The sequence below is a fragment of the Sinocyclocheilus grahami genome, unplaced genomic scaffold, assembly GCF_001515645.1.
Source record: "Sinocyclocheilus grahami isolate Dianchi unplaced genomic scaffold, SAMN03320097.WGS_v1.1 scaffold19.1, whole genome shotgun sequence".
NCBI classification, from domain to species: Eukaryota; Metazoa; Chordata; class Actinopteri; order Cypriniformes; family Cyprinidae; genus Sinocyclocheilus; species Sinocyclocheilus grahami.
Genome location: NW_015505198.1, coordinates 1,665,452 through 1,681,489, shown reverse-complemented (window position 1 = coordinate 1,681,489; position 16,038 = coordinate 1,665,452). Strand labels below are relative to the sequence as shown.

Genomic DNA, 16,038 nt, shown 5'->3' with positions numbered 1-16,038 from the left:
TTCTGCGGCTATGGCCGCTTTGAGTAATTCTGCTTTAGGATGTGGAGCTGATGGGTGTAGACGGGGGGCCGATGGCGGAGCGGGGCTGAAATTGATTGTTCGACAAGCGGAGACGAGCAGAGAAGGGCGAGTGTCGCGCGGCATCGTGTTCTGTCTGCGACACCACGGGGCCACACGGCGGGGCCTCCATTTTGCTCATAAAGAGCGCTCTTTAAACTAGCGGGGCCCCTGGGACCCTAACAGAAGGAGGGGGGGAGGAGAGAAAGAGAGAGAGAGAGGGCGAGAGACAAAAACGGAGACGGCGATAGCGCGAGGGCGGGGGGGAGAAACAGAGCAGCCACTAATGAGAACGACGAGTGCGCAAACATGCATGGAAATGACTGTTATTCTGTTGATGTGCATTTAAGTGCTTTTTTACTGCCAGCCGACAAAGAGAGGGAAATAACCAGTGATGAATGTTGTCCCCGTAAAGCATTCATTTTCCAACGCGGGAGGGGAAAAAAAGAAGTAGTGAAGACGGGGGGAAAAATGCGCAGCGTTGTTACGCCCGGCAAATATATTATTTGACTTCACTCAAGTGCACTGACAGGATAGAGAGAGAGAGAGAGAGAGAGAGAGAGAGAGAGAGAGATGATAGGTGAAATGGAGAGACTATTTGCAGTTGGTGGCGGGACCAGAGTTGCCATTAAAAAGCTGCAATTATCAAATTATCCTGATTAGCGATTGGCTTGTTAACAGCAAAAACCACTGATACAAGTAATGAACAAAAGTGCCACAGTTTCTACAGTTACTACTACTAATAGACTACTATCTTTAACATTTTAAAAACCTTCAGTTTGTCGCAAACAAAGAGCAGTTGCTGAATTATTCTGACTGGTTTAAAGTTGCGATGAAATGGATCTTTTATTCATTATTGTGTATATGTTTATTTCATACAAGTTCATCTGAGTTTAATTATTGGAAAGCAAAAATAATGTAGGGCGGGCCTAGGCTCTATGCATCGGTTGTAGATTGGATTTTGAGATGTGGGCGTTGAATTCAAATAATAGAAGTAGTTGAATGAAAGCTTGCTGAGGTGGATTTTGTTCACAATTAACTTATTTATGGACTGCGATGATGCATTTCCAGTTATTACCATTTTTAATCTAGCAGTTTTTGTATTTTAATTTTTTTAAAGATGTAATGTACACTAGCAGTCAAAAGTTTGGGATCTGTAAGACTTTTTAATGTTTTTCAAGCCTGCCAGACGAGGAGAGAGAGAGAGAGAGAGAGAGAGAGAGAGAGAGAGAGAGAGAGAGATTCAGTTAGAGACGTTCAAATCACATTTCACAGACCTTTGTGTGTATGTTAAATGCACCTTAAATGTACATATTAGCACCAAAAGTATATATAGTACACTCAGACAAAAAAGGTACAAAAACTGTCACTGGGGCAGTACCCTTTGAAAAGGTACTAATATGTCACTTTTATGGTACCAATACGCACCCTTTAGGGGTAAATAAGGTACAAAAGTGCCTTATTAAAATACTTTTTGAAAAGGTACAATGTCCTAGTGACAGCTTTTGTACCTTTTTTTCTGGTAGTGTAGTACCTTAAAGATACATATTAGTACCTAAAGTGTATAAAGTAGTACCTAAATGGTACATATTAGCACCTTTTGAAAGAGTACAGCCCCAGTGACAGCTTTTGGACTTTTTTTTCCCTGAGCGTGATGGAGCTATGGCCCAACGGTTTTCACATATAATCCACCCATTCTCACTACTATCTTTATCAATAAATGTAGCAATAAGGCCAAAAACAACAACATTAGAGCTCAAACATTAGAGCACAGTGCTAGCAACACCAAGGTCATGGGTTCGATTCCCAGGGAATGCACGAACTGATAAAATGTATACCTTGAACACAATGTAAGTCACTTTGAGATAAATGCATCTGCTAATTGTAAACGTATACTGTAGTACTAAATGACTACCATATTCATTCACTATGGTATTTACATGACACCACAAGGAATTATTGTCGTTTATAATTAGCTAATCGATTTAAAGGGATAGTTCACAGTTGAGGGTAGCCAATGACTTCCACAGTATTTTTTTCCATGCTATGCAAGTCAATGGGTACCATCAGTATATGGTCACCAAAATGTCTTATTTTGTGTTCAGGAGAAAAAAGAAACTCGTACAGGTTTGGAACAAAATGAAGGCATGTAAATGACAGAATTTGAATTTTTGGGTGAACTATCCCTTTAACAAAAATCCACCAGTCTCTGCCAAAAACACCATAGTTACTTCAGTTTTTGTAAATGTAAATCATACTTCATATCACAAGTCAAAATTACCATAGTACGTGTAAAAAAAATCTATAGCAAAACTATGTTTTAGTTATTACTAAAACCTGAAGCCAATCAGCAAACAATCTCAGAACCACCATTTTCCTATAGACAAGATGAGAACCATAAAGTATCAACCATATGCGGGACTACAGAAGGTACAGTAAAGATTCTGCGTATATATTCCGTATCTGATCGCCGCGCTCGTCTCTCCGTGCTACATGAGCAGTCAGTGCCTCACCCTGCTCCCTCTGCGCTTCTGCCACTAATTAGCCCTTAATTAACAAGATACACTCGGAACGGTAATTAGCTCTCCCCCACTCTACGCCTGACACATCCATCTCTCCCGGCGGCAGCGGCTGTGCTGACGGCCCTCCCTGGCTTCAATCAGCGGGTTCACCGGCCCGACTGTGTCGCATGGGGTCCTTTCCTCCTGTTCCCGAAAAACAGGCGCCCTGCTTGATGGAGACGATGGATCATCTTTAAATCTCCACATTCCAGGCTCAAGGTCAGGTTCAGATGGATACCTATGTAATGATTTTTTCTTGCCCGTTTCTTCTTTAAGATCCAACATTGTTTGCTCTCGGCTCATTTTCAAATTGGTTTCATATTGCCGTTAGCCTATTCTTACTGAAATGTTTAAAAAACAGCACATTACTAAAATTACATTTTGTAATTGGCTGTTTATATGCTTCGGCCGTTCCTGAGGCTTTAAAGAAACAGTAGATATATGATTTTGTCTATGCATCGGAACGATTTCTTAAGCGTTAACGTAAACCGCATCACGAAATCCATTTAAAAGTTTTACCCACACGCACGTCAACAAAAAACTTGGAAAGCACACAGAAAACATTGATATTTTATTTACTAGGCTCTAATGCATTTCACAGTGGGACTAAACTTTTCTCTGTTGTTTTTCGCTTTATGCAATTTTGTCTTTTTCTCCAACACGTTTCCTTCGCTCCCCTCCCTCCGCTGCGCTGATTTGGAGCATGCTAATTTAGCAAGTACTCCACAGCGTGAGCTTGAAGCTCTATCGCTCTCTCCCTGCAAGAGACGCCCTTCCCCTACGGGGACCGCAAGATTAATATTCTCGCACCCAACAAGATAATTACTGATACTAATTAGACATGATTATGTGAATTTGATACACTTATTACTCTCGCTAATGGTTAGGACGCATTAGGCTAACAAGAGTCTGTTCTTCGCAGTTTACTTTGGCGCCTGGCAAAAAAGCGCCTTGACACAATCAGTAGTAATTCGTGAGTAATTGAAAGAATAGAGGGTTATTCTTATATTTGTCTGTTCGGAGACATGTAATCACACTAGTATTGTTGAAGAGAAGATTTTATTAATTCTATCATAATATTGCCCCTGACTAGATCCCTCACCAATGAATAAAATAAGACGCCGCTATTATTCGGATCAATGCCGTACGATATTGGCATCCTGCAGAAGAGGTAATTATTGTTTTGGAGCAAATTGCTTATGAACTATGTGTTCATAAACCCATTGGAGTATCAATGATGTTTCTTTAATGCTCATAAAAACCTGCAGCAATGTACTTAAATGTGTTATAACCCACTAACTGATGATGAGGACACTGAAGACTAAAATATTGATATGTAATCTAAAAATAAAATTGAAATTGTTAATGTTTTAAAGTGCATTTACTATATAGTATATTATAATTCTATTAAATGTATTATCAAATTTTATACACTTATACATAATATATAACACTTACATGCAAACATACAAATATATATATATATATATATCTCCCTGTTTGCATGATAGAGCTAGTTTAGAACTAGTTATAAAAATAATATAATTCTAATATAATAATACAATTATATATATATATATATATATATATATATATATAAAATATTATATTATTTTTATAACTAGTTCTATAATGCAAACAAACGGATACACAGCCATCTGACGTCTATTAGCCATTTAGTCAGAAAATCTTTGACACGTTTGATGAAAAGTAATTCCGATCTAAGTTGGACATGTCTCAAAATCGACTAAACGAAACGACAGTCCAATATTCCCTTGCTGCAAAACAACTCCTTAAGGACATAATGTCACACTCTTGTTATTTATGATTTTATTTAGTTCTCTCTGTCTTGGCTGGTACGGGAAAAAAAGACAAAATAAGCCCCTAACCATGCCTCATCTCCATCAAGAATTCAACAATCATCACTAATTGTCAAATTTGATGCTAATGATTGATGAATTAAACATGTCTCCATCAATTAGTCCCCAGAGAACAATTCTGCATAAAAAAGGGGATAATGCAATTACAATGTGGAGAAAATCAGAGGAGAGCGTCGGGCAAAGACTGTACACGAGATCTCCTGCCACTTCACACACACACACACACACACAGTCACCCAGAGCTAGATGTGACCATAGTTCTGACTGAAGGGGAAGTAGAAGAGTGTGGAAAACCTGTTTGGAAATAATCATTAGCGCATTAGTGCTTTTTATATATATATATATATATATATATATATATATATATAAATAGTGATCAACAACATAGCAACAACCTGGCAACCACACACAACACTTAAGCATCACGGTAGTGACTATAGCACATACATACATTTAATACATTTAAATTAATACATTTATTGTACTGTTAATCTTTAATATATTATAAATCATATTATAAATACATAAATTATATAATTAAATTTTTTGGAACTTATGTATTTACAATATATATAATATGCATTATATCTCATTATATCGCATGCTTTATATCTCATCCATCTATCTATCTGTCTGTCTGTCTGTCTGTCTGTCTATCTATTAGGGCTGTGCAAAAAATCGAATGCGATTTTCATGCGCATCTCGTCAGTAAAGCCGGTTCTGTGATTAGTAGTAAATCTCCAGGACGTACTTTCAGATGGAGCGGCATTTACTACACAGACTCGTCAGCAATGAATCACCGGCGATTTTGAACGCGATATTGAGTAGCTTGTCAGTGAACTACGGCTCTGTGTAGTAAATGCCGCTCCATCTGAAAGCACGTGCTGGAGATTTACTACTAATCACAGGAGGGGCTTTACTGACGAGATGCGCGTGACAATCACATTTGATTTTTTGCACAGCCCTACTATCTATCTATCCATCCATCCATCCATCAGTGTCTATCCATCCATCCATCTATCTATCTATCTATTAGGCTTGCCGCGATAGACGGTGCTGACTGTGTTAAGCCGCAACTCCGGTTACGTCACTTGCTCACCGCGTCACCAACCCCCACTGTCGTTTTGATTTTTTATCGAAATACAAGACGATCGCGGATGATTTCGTTTCGAAACTAAATGCAAAAGCGCCTGTTTGGCAATATTTTGGATTTTGAAAAGCCTGCTGAATTTTGCCATTTATCTAAGGTGATTTTGGAAGTTTTTTTTAAACATTCGTTTCTTATTTAATTGGTTCCACAGTGTTTGCTGATTTTTACTTTATGTAAACTTTGCGTCATTTATTAATTTTATTTGACATCAAGGTGTGTGCCGTGCCTCCAAGCTTTCTTACTCGTTGTGCTAATAAACATTCTACTTTCTTATTTATTTGGTTATATATATTATACATACCCCAATCTCCTTGGCTCTTTTCTTGCTATCCGTACATGCTATTAGGCTAAGTATTAGGGTCCTAGCGAAGGGAGGCCTGAGGTTGTGGTGTTAAGTAGAGGCGATGGATTAGCAGGGGGTGGCGATGATTTCTCCTCATCTCTCCTCGTTTCTCTCGCCGAGCGCTGTCAGATGGCTGATGAGCCGTGGAGCGAGCCCTGACCCTCTGAGCCGCCGCTGCCATTATATACAAGTGCGGAGATAATGAAGCATCCATGCAAATGTGGAGGAGAGGGCGGGGGAGGGGTCAGGGTGGAGGGGGGGGCCGTTAGATCATCTGCTGTTCAGGTCAAGGCGAAACGGCACCGAGACGCCCTTACAAACTGACAGCTGCCTGGATGGACCGCCTCTGAGTGGAAATATGTACGGATTACACTGTGTCCGTTTGCGTATACTGCAATGATCTCAACATTCGAAATACAGCAGGTCTGATGGAAATGTCGCGACAACCAATAAACCGATATCTCCAGCCACAACTTTGAGAGCGTATGACTCAAGCTCATCGAATGCAGAAATGGCATCCATTCGATTTCAAGCAGTGTATTGGATAATAAGCATCTGAAAGTGTTTTAGAAAGACTTGCGATATACAAAACATCCTATTTCCTTCTCACATATAAAAGAGCATCTGAAATGATTGTGCCATTATTGAAAGAGACTGTCATGAGACTAACGTATGTGGTAAAGCGTCCTTAAAGGAGACTCAATCATAAAAGTGCTGGATGAGGACATTCATACACACAAACACATCAAAATTGTTCATTTAGAGGGATCTGGGATTGACTTCAGGTTTGGAGGCGAAAAATTTGGTTGATGCTGATGTGGATGGCTAGATAGAAGGGTAGCCATTATAAAACCAATATATATATCTCATAAAAAAGATGTATATTCTCACAGTACTTACTAAACTGTAGTGGTCAGGAGTTTTTCAACTGCCAAAGCATTATAAACTTGCTTAATTTTGTATACAAGTACTTTTTAAACAGTAATAAGTTAGTGATCTGTTAGATATTAGTGCCATTTGCATTTACCTCAACCAACTGCACAAAGAAAATTACAGCAAAATTTATGAAATTCACTCCCCAAAAATTTTTTATTTGCACTATTAAATTGTAAAAAGTAAATTTAAAATGTAGCCTACGCACGGCAGAATGAACACTTCTTTAAATTGGCAATTGGACTTTTATCAGTCAAGCGATAATTTGAAATTGATTTATGATTGATTTATCAGCCTCTCTTTAAAATTCTTGAAAAAAATAAAAATAAAATAAAAATAATATGTGAAAACAGAAAATATTCACTATCCGTTGACAAAGCTGCCAGTATATTTTTTTAAACCAGCGAGAAAAACCTGTTCTGTTCACCCAAATGAACAGTTATCAGTAAATGTGATCAGTTCTAAAATAACCAAATATCAGCTGATTTATTGGTTTATTGAAAACAGAAAACATGCATTATCTATCAACAAAGATGCAAGATATCAACCATTGTGATCACCTCTAAAACAACCAAATGTCAACGAATTTATTGGATTATCACAACTAAAAAAAATTAAATAATAATTTGAAAACAGACAACATTCACTACCCACTGACAAAACTGCCGGTAGATTTAAAAAACTGACAAATGGCTGGAATAACCTCTTTTGTATAGCCAACTGTGCAGTTATTGGCCACTACGATCATCTCTAAAATAACCAAATATCAGCCAATCCATTGGTTTATCAGTCTAAAAAAAAGGAACAAAAATTATTCTACAAATTATTTGAAAACAGACAGGCATGCACTATCCATTGACAAAGCTACCTATAAATTAAAAAACTGACAAAATGCAGGAAAAATTCCTCTATTCAGCCAAATTTTCTCATTGCATTTCACATTTATCGGCCATTGCGACCATCTCAAGATGACTGAATATCGCATATATCAAGTCTATCACTGCACAAGGTACATCTTAGTTCACGCCTTCATCTGTATCCTGTGTACTACACATAAATGAACACGAGCAGCTCGGTGTGAATCTCTCTCGTCCACACACCTCTACAGCAGATGTCATTGATTAAAGCCGATAGGCAGGCCCATTAGCGCTTTGATATTATATATCTGTCAGCGGTGACACAACTGAACGCACGCTTGCAGAATGATCATATTTAAAACGGTTCCGGTGAATACTTAGCAGAAAGATTAGATCGGGCCTCATCGAGACACATGCGTTCATTCATTTGCGCTCCTTCACTCCCTCACTCTTTCTTTTTCTCATCCTCACCCCCCCCTCATCTCCTCAATCCCACACACCCCCCAGAGTTCCTAATGGTCTTTAGATCAGAGGGAAGTGTATGAATTACAGACTACAGAAAAAGACAGGGCTCAGCTAGACCGCTATGAATGAAAAATTACCCCTTTGTTCCCTCGCATCAATTGCATGCCTAATGAAATCAAAATCAGATTGCATAATCAAGTGTACGTCCTCCACTCGGCGGAGGCCCACTGCGAATCGTAACCTTTTCCCTCTCGAGTGGAAATTAACACAATTTTCCTCTAATACGGCGCAGAGTAGAAAAGGGAAAAGGGGAAAGGGGAAAGCGGCCCGTGTCAGATCGGGACCCGAGCGTTCCGGCGTCAATTTGTGCTAAACCGAAGGTCAAATGGCGTATCTGAAAAAGAACACCAATAAAAAGCCATCTCAGAACTGCAAAATGTGGTATAAAACATGTAAAAACATAACATAAACGCCTTTTGTATAGACACTTCTATAAAAACAGTTCAAAAAGTCAAAACTGGTTTGGCTTCAATGATTGAAATCAACATGAAATCCCATCCACAACCCATTTTACTTCCTAAATGTGATATATTTCCAAGCTAAACAGACTGAAAAAGGAGAAAGCACTTGATTTTTATGTCAGGAATTGACTAGATCATGAAGTTGACAGTGTTATTATAATCAACTAAGTTACTGACAAAAATATTATTTGATATTAGTTGGTTTGGCTTCAATGATTGAAATCAACATGAAATCCCATCCACAACCCATTTTACTTCCTAAATGTGATATATTTCCAAGTTAAACAGACTGAAAAAGGAGAAGGCACTTGATTTTTATGTCAGGAATTGACTAGATCATGAAAAGTTGACAGTGTTATTATAATCAACTAAGTTACTGACAAAAATATTATTTGATATTAGTTGTTTTTTTTGTTCTGTACCTCGTAACTTCACATTTTTTGTTTTAATATTAGATTATTGGATTAGTCGATAACATAAATGTAATATAACATCCATAGGTGGATCTGAATTAAGTTGCATACTAGTGAGAATGTGTAACTTGTGAAAATGCACAAATAATACAAATAATACAATAATACAAATAATATGTAAGATTAATAACGGTTTCTAAAGCATGATAAATTCATTAAACAATAATAGATATTTTAAGTAGATAAAGTGACATTTTAAATTAAATATAAAGTTTCATACATTTAAAAAAAAAAAATTGTTTACAGTTTTTCATTTTTCACATTTTTGTTTCTAACTAAAATTGTATTTTGATCAACTAAATTTAAAATAAGTTTGGAGTAAAATGAATAATAATTTTGATTAAATTTAAAAGATATCAAAAGAAAAAAATATTTAAAAATAAGTAATTACATCCGTAAGTAATTAGATTCATGTATATGAAGATTATGAAGACAAATATTGAAAGTTTGATACATTTAAATGTTTTAACATTTAAATTTTTTTTTTTATTTGTTTACAGTTTGTCATCTTTTCCACAGTTTTGTTACCAACTAAAATTTTATTTTTATCAACTAAATTAAAAATAATTTTGGAGAAAAATGAATAATAATATTGATATATAGCAAGATTATGAAGACAATTATTTGGACTACTGTGCACAATAAAACCAGAAATATGCTTTGAGAAGAAATATCAAATATAAAAATATTACATTTCTTTTTCGTGTTGGTTTTCTGTGATACATCACATCCATATGTGCAACTAGGCTTTTAACCTCAATACAAACGTAACCAGTCTTAACTAATGCTCTTATTCGTGTGCATCTGCTGCCTGAGGCCACATTTGAGCTCTTTACCCAGAAATCTCTATTTTCTGCAGCTTGACTAAAACAGGTCCAGATGCTGCGACTATTTCAGGTCCGCATGCCCCAAAATTCTCCTCCTTTCAACCTTACGTTCACCCTCTCCCTCTGCAGTCGACTGAAGGTTAATTAGTTGCCAACCCGAAAGCATTATCAACTTTTGTGGTTCTCCGAGCAACCCGATTCATGCGGCCCAGCAACACTGACAAATGCTCCTTGTGTCTCTGTGACTAATAAACCCTCGTCCCTATTCAACACAAGACTGGACACCAGCCAGAAAACTGCAATTCCCAGAAGCCCTTGCTGACCTGTCTTTAATGGTGCAAAAGCAATTAGCCCCAGCTAAGTGATACTGAGGTCCTGGCCGGTTATGTTTCCACAGCGGTCGTGCCAGCTTGCAGAGCCCCTTGAGAAAGTTGCTCCTGTTTTTTATTAATTACACTTGATCTCAGCTCTCTAAATCCAATTATACCTTCCCAAACTCCCTCTCAGTACCGAGAACCTGTAAATCAGAACCGAGTAAATCTGGTTCTTGCAGGCCAAAAATAAAGCAAATTCAGCCAAAAATGAAAATCAGCAGTGCAAACAACCTAACATAAGTTTTCTGAACGGATATCTAACCGTTTACTCAAATAGTTCCTGATTTTTTAAATATTTATAAGAACTATGACATGTTTAAATGAATCAATTTAACGTGAATTTGAAATTTGGTAACACTTTACTTAAAGCCTTTATGTATAATGCATAATAAAGGGTTATTATAGGTTATAATGCATTATAATTATTCATTATTGTTCAGCGCATTAAAATGTGCATTACAAGGCATAATTAATGTATTAAAACTATTTTTATAATGCATTATACATAAAGGCTTTCAGTAAAGTGAAATTTTAGTTTAAATAAAAACAACCTGATTTGTGGCTTGTTAAGTAAATAATTATAATTATAAATAATTAGAATGTTATAATGTTTTTGACTTAAAATACTGTAGCACATTTTGAAACAAATGCATTATAAATGCAATAAAAATGTACTTTTTAATACTCATTTGGTTACTGTGAACAATTTATTATTACACATTAAAAATTGTCTTAGCAATTTTCCATGAGAATTTTTATGAAGAATGCATGTAAATATTACAAAAAATAAAAAATAAAAAATTGTCATAAAAATTATTTAGCTGTTGTATTATTTAGTATATCTAGTAGTTTTTTTGGTATTTAAGTATTTTCTAGTATTTAAATATATAAAAAAATGTTGTAGTATGCAATCATATTCTAGTACTTCACTTTTTTTGTGAACAATTCATTGTCATAGTGTGAACAATTTTTATTGCACATTACTTTAAAAATGTTTTTATATAATTTTCCATGAAAACGTAACGTAATAACTTGCTTCGCCTCTGAAACGACTTCCCATTTCGGGCTGACATCACCAATTCCTCCAGCGGACTCATATAGAAACACTTCCGCTGCATTTTTTGTATTCTTGCAAATGTCACATAAAAATTTTTTTAATTGGTTTTGAACTATTTAATTTAAATTTAACAAGTCAAATTTAATGCTGCTACAATCTGTACACAGAATATCTTAAAACAATACATAAATTCATACATTTTAAGGCATAACACCAGTGACGGGGGTTCATACTCACTTGTGGCCCCGATGCCGAGTTGTAAAGTGCTGCGGTCTTTGGTCAGTCCGTTGGTTTTGGGGCTGGCTGTAGGGGCGACCGTCGCCACCGCTCTGGGCGGTCTCTTCCCAGGCACCTTCACCGTCGTCCGCAGCAAATCGATTTCTTTACCGTGGACATTCTGCATGTAGTCCTGAAAAATGAAATACAACAGTGTGTAGTTTTCGATCTAAAAATTAAAAATGTAAACAAGTTTGACGCACTTTGAACGAGTATGAGGCTGTAAAAGGCAGAATCCATTCAATAAGTTTCAAAATGAAACATTTCAAGTTCAGATTCAATTCAACATAATCAGTAAAAACAAGACTATTTTAGTACACCATTTCAGCCTCATTTTTGGACAAATGCACGTTACACTGAAAACAACTGGTGTACAAACAATTTTACTCAGAAATTGTTAGTAAATTTCACAAAGAAATTGCAAGTAGTGCATTGAATTAAGCATTAAATTTAGAAGAAAAAAAAAGAAATATTTTCTTGTAAAAAGTAATCCAATAATTGAAAAATCATTTTTACAGTGTACCTGAACCAACAATTGCCATAAAAATAATTTGGTGCAGTATTGTCTAGTAATTAAGGTTTTGGGTATTTAAGTATTCTCTAGTCTATTCTAAAACGCAAGTATTGACGTTCTAGATTTTAAGTATGTTCTAATATTCCTAGCTTTTGCTTTTAACTAAAGACATATTTTCAATATTTCAAAAACTCATCTACACTTAACAGTAGACTTTAAAAAATAGTTTTTCGAAGATTATTCAATTACGTTTGACAAGAAAATTCTATTTGACTATTTTCTAAAATACTTTCTACCTCAACATTGTCAATGTGTTACAAAATGTGCCACATTTTTGTAATTATTTGTGAAATCTACCAGCAATTTCTAAGAGAAAACTGTTTCTAAATCAACTTTTCCGGTGTATAACTGTCTGCACTTTTATCATTCACTGCCTCATTTTCATTTGCCTCAAATTCAACATGCCACCAAATTTGACTAAAGTTTATGCGAACAAACAGCGCACAGGTGCAGCGCATCTATAACCTACCAAAGAAACGTTTTACAGGTCTTGTAAAACAAACACAGCAGCTTTGGACAATCAAAGCAGCACCAGGCCCACGCAATCTAGTAATTCTAGTGTTTCCACGCTGCCGCAGATTAGCAGAATTAGCATTAATGACCGCGAGCAGACTCATTCCCATTTAAATCGGGCTATTCCATTTTCATGGGAGTGTGCGAAGCGCAAATGGGTTAAGCCAAGGTGCAAATCACCCTGCTCAGCACAAAAGAGGCATAGGCCTAACCTCATCAAAAACAGAGAGAGAGAAAAAAAAAAATCACGAAAACAAAGATGAAGAAAACCAAGAAAAATCATATCTTCATATATCAACAATCTGTGAAGTATATCAAATGAAAAGCAAAAAAAGTAGAATGTCCATTTTAGAGAATCCTTATGATCTGGAATCCATAAATTATTATTAATGAACTATAATAATTCTTAATGAATTATATTAAGAATCTGGTTCAACTGGCAAGTAACACATTGACTTAAGAGTTAAATTGAGAAAAACTGAAATAGTATGTTTTTTGGGAAAAGTTCTACAATAATTGAAAAATCTTTTTTTTTATTCTACCTGCTCCAACAAATGTCATAAAAACTGTAATTTGGTTCAAGAATGATTTAGTTACCAACTTGAATAATTAAGGTTTTGGGTATTTAAGAATTTTATGGTATTTAATTCTATTCTATTTTCTAGAATTTACAAGACATATTTTGAAAATGAATCAACATCTAACAGTAGACTGTAAAAATGATTTTTGAAGTTGTAAATACAGCAAAGATGATTGATTACATTTTACAAGAAAACACTGTTTCAGTCTTTGTGCTTTAAAAATGCAAGTTTCATTCAATGCATCATTTGCCAATTCTTAATAATTATTTGTGAAATTTACTAGCATTTTCTGAGTGAAAAGGTTGGTGAATAGGTAAACGTGTGACACGGAATGCATGAGTTTACACCAAACACAAATCAGTGAATCATTTATTTGAACCAGTTTACTGAATCTGAACTGAATCATCAGAATGAACCAATTCAGCAAAATGAATCAGACATCTGATCTCTAACAGCAGAGGAGACGGCATACTCACGTGTAAACTGGGGTGGTACGTGAGCAGACCATTGTCACACAAAGTGACGTATTTCTTCTTCCACTCCTTATTAAGTGACTTCCCACTTCTTTTTAACAAAATCCCCTGTACAAGACAAAAACAATCAGTTATGAGGAGATTTCAAATGAGAAAACATTCACAACACTCTGAATAATAACCTGCTGGTTCATTTTAATAACTCATTTTCAGAATCAGATGTCGAGACACTGTCATAAAGTAAAGCAGAAGTTTCCCATGCAGCACTGTGAAGCCTCATGTACTCATTCACACCGAGTCACAGACACTAATTTGCATACATTTAAGGCCTATTTACACAGTGTAGATTTTCACAGTCAATTCCCACACTGTTAAAACAAAACAATGCATCCCTATAGAACTCATCACACTGAACATTTGCCGTCAAACTAATGCTTTGTTTTATTTTAGTATGTTTCGCTCACGTTTGTTCATGCAAATTTTTGCCACTAATTTTCTTCAGTGATCGGTTCAGTGTGATCTAGTCATTCTTGGTGTGAACAGTGCTTTACATTTATTGATTTAGTAAACGATTCATCCAAAATGACAAATTAGAAATAATACAACAAAAAGAATAACTGCACAGCAGCCAGAAAAACATTACATTTTCAAGTAACCTGCCAAAAAACCTCACACTTTAGTCACTCCTAGTTTTGAAAAACACATTTTAAAGTAATTTCCTTCAGCATATTTTTTCCATAAGCTGCCGAGAAATATTATTTCCTTATATAAAATGTGTTATTAAAATTATATACAGGTATATATACTTTTTTTTCTCCATGTAACCTCTCCACAAAACTTTTCATTCCTAGTTCTGAAAACATATATAATATAAAAATACGTGTGTGTGTATGTATACAGTAGAAGTCAAAAGTTTACATACACCTTGCAGAATCTGCAAAATGTTAATTATTTTACCATAATAAGAGGGATCATACAAAATGCATGCTATTGTTTATTTGGTAATGACCTGAATAAGATATTTCACATAAAAGATGTTTACATATAGTAAATAATAGTTGAATTTATAAACCCCGTTCAAAAGTTTACATCCCCCTGATTCTTAATACGGTGTTGTTAGCTGTATGATCCACAGCTGTGCTTTTTTGTTTAGTGATAGTTGTTCATGAGTCCCTTGTTTGTCCTGAACAGTTAAACTGCCTGCCGTTCTTCAGAAAAATCCTTCAGGTCTCACAAATTCTTTTGGTTTTCAAGCATTTTTGTGTATTTGAACCCTTTCCAACAACGACTGTATGGTTTTGAGATCCATCTTTTCACACTGAGGGACTCATATGCAACTATTACAGAAGGTTCAAACGCTCACTGATGCTCCAGAAGGAAAAACCATGCATTAAGAGCCAAAAATAAAAGATCAGGGTAAATTTCACTTATTTTGTCTTCTGGGAAACATGTAAATATCTTCTGTAGCTTCTGAAGAGCTCCCACTGTATATGTATATATATATATATATATATATATATATATATATGATATTTAGGTAAAATATGAAAAATTTACATATTTTCATTCTGTTTAAAAGTTTTCTTAATGCATGGTTTTTCCTTCTGGAGCATCAGTGAGCGTCTGAACCTTCTGTAATAGTTGCATATGAGTCCCTCAGTGTGAAAAGATGGATCTCAAAACCATACAGTCATTGTTGGAAAGGGTTCAAATACACAAATATGCTGCAAAACCAAAGAATTTGTGAGACCTGAAGGATTTTTCTGAAGAACGGCAGGCAGTTTAACTGTTCAGGACAAACAAGGGACTCATGAACAACTATCACTAAACAAAAAAACACAGCTGTGGATCATACAGCTAACAACACAGTATTAAGAATCGGGGTCATTTTTATAAATTCAACTATTATTTTCTCTTGTGGACTATATGTAAACATCTTTTATGTGAAATATCTTATTTGGATCAGCACTAAATAAACAATAACATGCCTTTTGTATAATCCCTCTTATTTCGGTAAAATAATGAACATTTGGCAGATTCAGCAAGGTGTATGTAAACTTTTGACTTCAACTATATGTATGTATGTATGTATATATATATATATATATATATATATATATATA

The 16,038-nt window shown here is 35.4% G+C and overlaps 1 protein-coding gene across 1 annotated transcript in view; it reads right to left on the bottom strand.

Moving 5' to 3' along the window:
• The window catches only part of LOC107555304 (arf-GAP with GTPase, ANK repeat and PH domain-containing protein 3-like), a 99,263-nt gene that overhangs the window by 43,114 nt on the left and 40,111 nt on the right, over positions 1 to 16,038 (bottom strand). Inside the window, exons 11-14 of the mRNA XM_016238066.1 lie at positions 13,919 to 14,023; positions 11,736 to 11,907; positions 4,735 to 4,792; positions 2,663 to 2,856 (exon numbers count right to left, since the gene is read on the bottom strand). Coding sequence (XP_016093552.1) covers positions 2,663 to 2,856; positions 4,735 to 4,792; positions 11,736 to 11,907; positions 13,919 to 14,023 — 529 coding nt within the window. The remainder of the gene's footprint in view (positions 1 to 2,662; positions 2,857 to 4,734; positions 4,793 to 11,735; positions 11,908 to 13,918; positions 14,024 to 16,038) is intronic.